Here is a 5,794-nt window from a genome sequence, read left to right on the forward strand (position 1 = left end):
TCCTTACGTGGGTAGCAAGAAGCTAGCTAGAGAGCACCCAATCATCTTCTAAAAATATCCGTTGGTAAGAGAAACCCGTCGGGGCAAGTGAATCTCTGGGTTGCGTGTCCGTGTGCCGAAATCTCTTGGGATGATCGGCAGACATGGCTCGCGCGCGGCGACCAAAGACCGAACCGATGAGGATCGATGGATGGATTGAGTAGTAAAATGATGACAAGCTCGAGAGGAGAGGAGATAGTTTGTATTGCACTTGCACCCCGGGCCATGCATGGGTCGTTTTCGTGTCACCGGTGGATGGCTACGTGTTATCCTCCTCGCGGCGCCCTCCCGTTGGTCCACCTAGCTCTCCGGGCGTGGGAACACGGCGAGCAGACGGGCATCTTCCTCTCCCAGCCGGCCTGGACGATCATGTGTGGTACGTCGTGGCATGCTGTGTCGCCACCGGTAACTTGGAAAGAATAATTCTTCCTTTATCAAAACTGTTACAGATTACATGCCATATATACGAGAGAGAGATAGAGAGAGAGAGGATCGCCCCTGGAGTTTAGGCATGCTGGCCCGGGGCATCGTGGATCCTATTTACACGGACATGCACAACTACAGTAAGAGCAACTCCAACGGGCCTGACCCAAACGGACGGCGTTTTTGTCTGTTTGGGTCGGCCGTCCGCCCGCCGTCCGCCCTCTTTTAGTTTTGGGTCGGCAGTGCGCCCAACAGGCCGACCCATTTTCATGACCGCGCGCGTTTAACATCGTGCCGTCGCCCTGATTTTGGCGCTCCAACGCGTGCAGGGGAAAGCGGCCTAGCGCGCGCTGGTTTTGGCGCTCCAGCGCGCGGGAAAGGTTCGCGCGCGCGCCGCGGCCGGCGCTCGCTATAAAGAAGGCGCTCCCTCCACACTCTGTCGGCCGCCCACTCTCGCCGCCTCTGCGCCACCATGTCGATCCGCCGCCTGCGCGCTTTGGATTTTCACGGAGTCCACGAGCGCCGCTCCGGCGCCTTCTCCGCCGAGATCTGGTTTCGCGAGAAACGTCTCGTCCTCGGCACCTTCGACACTGCAGAGGAGGCGGCCCGCGCGCACGACGCGGCGGCGTGGCGCCTCCTGAGGCCTCGTCGGGATATGAATTTTCCCAACTTGTCGAGCCAGCGGGCGCAGGATCTGACGCCTCTCCCGCGGCTTTTCACCGACGAGGATCGTCGTGTCCACCGGAGGCGGCAGCGTCGCCTTGCCATCGCAGAGAAGGACGTGGAAGCCTTGGTGCTGTGGCGCGGAGGCTACCCGCAGGACATCGTCGACGAGCGCCAGTTCTACAAGCAATTGAGATCGGAGAGGGATGCGAGGAGGAGGGAGCGAGCCGCCTATCGGGAGGATAAGCGTTCGCGGAAGCAGGCAGCTCAATTGAAACCGAAGCTACAAGAAACGTCGGGTTGGGATTTTGAAGACGAGCAACTTGCTGACACCTACCTTCAAACGTTGGAGGAGGACATTACCGAGTCGGAGTCAGAAAGCAATGAGTAGTGGTCTTTTTCTTTTATCTGTGTACGCTAAAACTATCTATGTATCCATTTTAATCTGAAAAAAATAGCCGGCGGCGTCGGCGACGTAGCAAGCGGGCGAGTGTGTGAATCCAATGTGCCACCGACCAGCGGGCCCGGTGAAGAAAGAGGGCGAGCGCGCGCGCGACCGTCTTGTGTCCGCGCCGACGCAAATCAGGCTCAAAAATGGGTCGGGAATGGGTCGGCAGGTGGACGAAAGAGGACGCGCGTCTGTTTGGGTCGGCGCGTTGGGCCGGCTTTTTTGTCCGCGCCGACCCAAACAGATAGCCGCGGACGAAATGGGTCGCCTCATTGGAGGTGCTCTAACGTTGCATATATTTTTTGTGTGTTGAACGTTGCATACATTTCAACACGGTAATGTAGTCAGGACTCCAAGCTGTACCGACGTTCACCATGAGTTGTTTCCAACTCACAAAGAAAATGTGCCGGAATTTGTCTTCTATCTCTGCAAAATTCTGGTGGGGTGCAAGAAATGGTGAGGGGAAAGTGCACTGGATATCTTGGCAGAAAATGTGTGTTTCAAAACGGAGCGGAAGCATGGGGTTTAGAGACCCGGAGGCGTTTAACCAGGCCCTCCTTACCAAACAAGCGTGGAGAATTTTGCAGTGCCCCTCATCTTTATGTGCAAGGGTTCTTAAGGCAAAATATCTCAAGGATGACTCCATATTGACAGCCTCGTGTCCGGCCGCGGCATCCTTCACCTTCAGGAGTATTTTGCATGGGCGAGATCTATTACGTGAAGGATTGGTGTGGCACATTGGAGATGGCTCAAGTATTAATATTCATCATGCTAATTGGATTCCCACGAGTGGATCTTTGAGACCGTTGGGGCAGGTTTTCATAAATGGTGTAACTAAAGTTGCCGACCTACTATCACCGGATGGCAGGAGCTGGAACCTTGATCTGGTTAACCACATGTTCTAAGCCGATGATGCAGGAGACATAAGACGGTTAGCGATTGGGGGCCCTGGAACAGAGGATTATCTAGCTTGGAATTACACAAGGAATGGATGCTTTATAGTAAGATCGTCTTACCACTTCAACATGGCTAGAAGGAGTGCACGAACGGGACAACAGGGACCCTCAAGCGCGGTGAATTTGCACAAGGGGTATTTGTCGCCGTGGGATACGAACGCGCCGGGGAAGGCTAAGATTCATATGTGGAGATTGATCAAGAACGGGCTCGCTGTTGGCTCTGAACTACACCGTCGCAGGATTAAGCCCGGAGTCTTTTGCGTAGCCTGTGGGAGAGAAGAAACAATATACCATCGTTTTTGGGGCTGTCAACACTCGGTGTTGTTTTGGCAGCTGCTGAATTCAGAGAGAGGTGTGGCAGTACCCATACCACCATGTTAGATGGAGGAGCGGAGGGATATAGCAAGCTGGCTACTGGGTTGGTTTGCGGAAGCCCCTGATGAGGAAAAGGAGGCGATGGTGCAGGCAGTGTACGGGCGTTGGCTTGCCGTAATGAAGCGAGGGACGACAAAAGGATAATAGCACCTCTTGAAGTGGTCCAGTCTGTACACTCGTACTTGCAGGAGTGGAAGGAGATCCATCCCACAAAGATCAAGGCCACTGCTCAACGAGTAATGCAAAAATGGGAGCCGCCGAAGGAGGGGTGGATCAAGATCAATTCAGATGGTGCGGTTTCGAAACAAAGAGATAAGGGAGGGGGAGGTGCGGTACTGAGAGATCATAATGGGGCTTTTAGGGCGGGAATTGTTGGGGAACGTTGCAGAAAACAAAAAATTTCCTACTCGTTTCACCAAGATCCATCTAGGAGTTCATCTAGCAACGAGTGATCGGATGCATCTACATAGCTTTGTAGATCGCGAGCGGAAGCGTTCAAAGAACGGGGATGATGTAGTCGAACACGACGTGAATCAAATCACCGGAGATCCTAGCACCGAACGGACGGTGCCTCCGCGTTCAACACACGTACGGAACGGATGACGTCTCCTCCTTCTTGATCCAGCAAGGGGGAAGGAGAGGTTGATGAAGATCCAGCAGCACGACGGCGTGGTGGTGGATGCAGGGCGTCACAGTAGCAGGGCTTCGCCTATACTACAAGAGAGAGACGTAGCGGGGAGAGAGGGAGGCGCCAGGGGCCGGTGTATCAAGTCCCTCCTCTCCCCCACTATATATAGGAGGGCCAAGGGGGTGGTGCGCCAGCCTAGGAGATCCAATCTTCTAGGTGCGGCAGCCAAGGGGAGGTTTCCCTCCCCCCAAGACACCTAGAGGTGCCTTCCACCATTGGGACTCTTCCCTTATGTGGAACCCTAGGTGCATGGGATTTTGGGGCTGGTGCCCTTGGCCCATCTAGGCCAAGGCGCACCCCCTACAGCCCATGTGGCCCCCCGGGACAGGTGGCCCCACCCGGTGGGCCCCCGGGACCCCTCCGGTGGTCCCGGTACATTACCGATAACCCCGAAACTTGTCCCGATGGCCGAAACAGCACTTCCTATATATAATTCTTTACCTCCGGACCATTCCGGAACTGCTCGTGACATCCGGGATCTCATCCGGGACTCCGAACAACATTCGGGTTACTGCATATACATATCTTCACAACCCTAGCGTCACCGAACCTTAAGTGTGTAGACCCTACGGGTTCGGGAGACAAGCAGACATGACCGAGACGACTCTCCGGTCAATAACCAACAACGGGATCTGGATACCCATGTTGGCTCCCACATGCTCCACGATGATCTCATCGGATGAACCACGATGTCGAGGATTTAATCAACCCCGTATGCAATTCCCTTTGTCAATCGGTATGTTACTTGCCCGAGACTCGATCGTTGGTATCCCAATACCTTGTTCAGTCTCGTTACCGGCAAGTCACTTTACTCGTACCGTAATGCATGATCCCGTGATCAACCACTTGGTCACCTTGAGCTCATAATGATGATGCATTACCGAGTGGGCCCAGTGATACCTCTCCATTATATGGAGTGACAAATCCCAGTCTCGATCCGTATCAACCCAATAGACACTTTCGTAAATACCTGTAGTGCACCTTTATAGTCACCCAGTTACGTTGTGACGTTTGATACACCCAAAGCATTCTTACGGTATCCGGGAGTTACACGATCTCATGGTCAAAGGAAAAGATACTTGACATTGGAAAAGCTCTAGCAAACGAACTACATGATCTTGTGCTATGCTTAGGATTAGGTCTTGTCCATCACATCATTCTCCTAATGATGTGATCCCGTTATCAATGACATCCAATGTCCATAGCCAGGAAACCATGACTATCTGTTGATCAATGAGCTAGTCAACTAGAGGCTTACTAGGGACATATTATGGTCTATGTATTCACACGTGTATTACGATTTCCGGATAATACAGTTATAGCATGAATAAAGACAATTATCATGATCAAAGAAATATAATAATAATACCTTTATTATTGCCTCTAGGGCATATTTCCAACAGGAATGTGTCATCATTTCCCTCATATCAATGATCCAGAGGCGGCAGAAATCTTGGCTTGTAAGCAAGCTCTCGGCATGGCAAGGGAGATCAACACGGAGAAGGTTTATGTGGATCTTGACAGTCAAGGAGTGGTGCATATGCTGAATCACTCACCAAGAGAGCTGTCGGCTGCTGGTCCTTGGGTGCAGGAGATTATAACTTTACTGAATTCTTTTTCTGAGTTTAGAGTGTCGTGGGTTAGAAGATCTGCGAATGTTGCCACGCATAAATTTGCATAAGTAGGTGTAGGTGATGAACTCTGTAAGGTGTGGTTGGGGGCTCCCCCAGACTTCGTGTTGGATGTTATCTCGGATGAAATTCCGAGCTTTGTTCTTTAAATAAAGCGGCAATAGTTCCCCTAAAAAAACATGGTACGCGTTGCGTCTCGGCACCAACTAGAACCCAGAAGCACGTAGTCGGTGTGTGCTTGCCTGCTTGGGAAGGACTCGGTTCATTCACGTCTCGGGTCGAGGAGTGTAACACCCCGGATGTAACTTTCCCTATTTGTACTCCAACTCTTGCCGTTTCCGGCGTTAAGTTATATTTATTTTCTCGGGTTCGGGTCTTTGTCTCCGTGTGTTGTTGTCGTTGTCATGCATCTCATATCATGTCGTCATGTGCATTGCATTTGCATACGTGTTCATCTCATGCATTCGAGCATTTTCCCCGTTGTCCGTTTTGCATTCCGGCGCTTCGTTCTCCTCCGGTGGCCATTTCTACCTTTTCTTTCGTGTGTGGGGATTAAAGATTTCCGGATTGG

The 5,794-nt window shown here is 52.2% G+C and overlaps 1 protein-coding gene across 1 annotated transcript; it reads left to right on the top strand.

Annotated features, from left to right (window-relative positions):
- Nucleotides 1-934: 934 nt before the first annotated feature.
- Nucleotides 935-1,516, top strand: LOC147992337 (uncharacterized). The gene has a single exon (XM_087539005.1). The coding sequence runs from the start codon at nt 935-937 to the stop codon at nt 1,514-1,516; it is 582 nt and encodes a 193-aa protein (XP_087395131.1).
- The last annotated feature ends 4,278 nt before the right edge of the window (nt 1,517-5,794 follow it).

Source organism: Triticum urartu, chromosome 1A (assembly GCF_056163025.1).
Source record: "Triticum urartu cultivar PI428250 chromosome 1A, HENAU_Tu73, whole genome shotgun sequence".
Classification (NCBI taxonomy): Eukaryota; Viridiplantae; Streptophyta; class Magnoliopsida; order Poales; family Poaceae; genus Triticum; species Triticum urartu.

Excerpts from the sequence above, each read along its gene's own strand:
- LOC147992337 (XM_087539005.1), top strand. The coding sequence starts at position 935 with ATGTCGATCCGCCGCCTGCGCGCTTTGGATTTTCACGGAGTCCACGAG.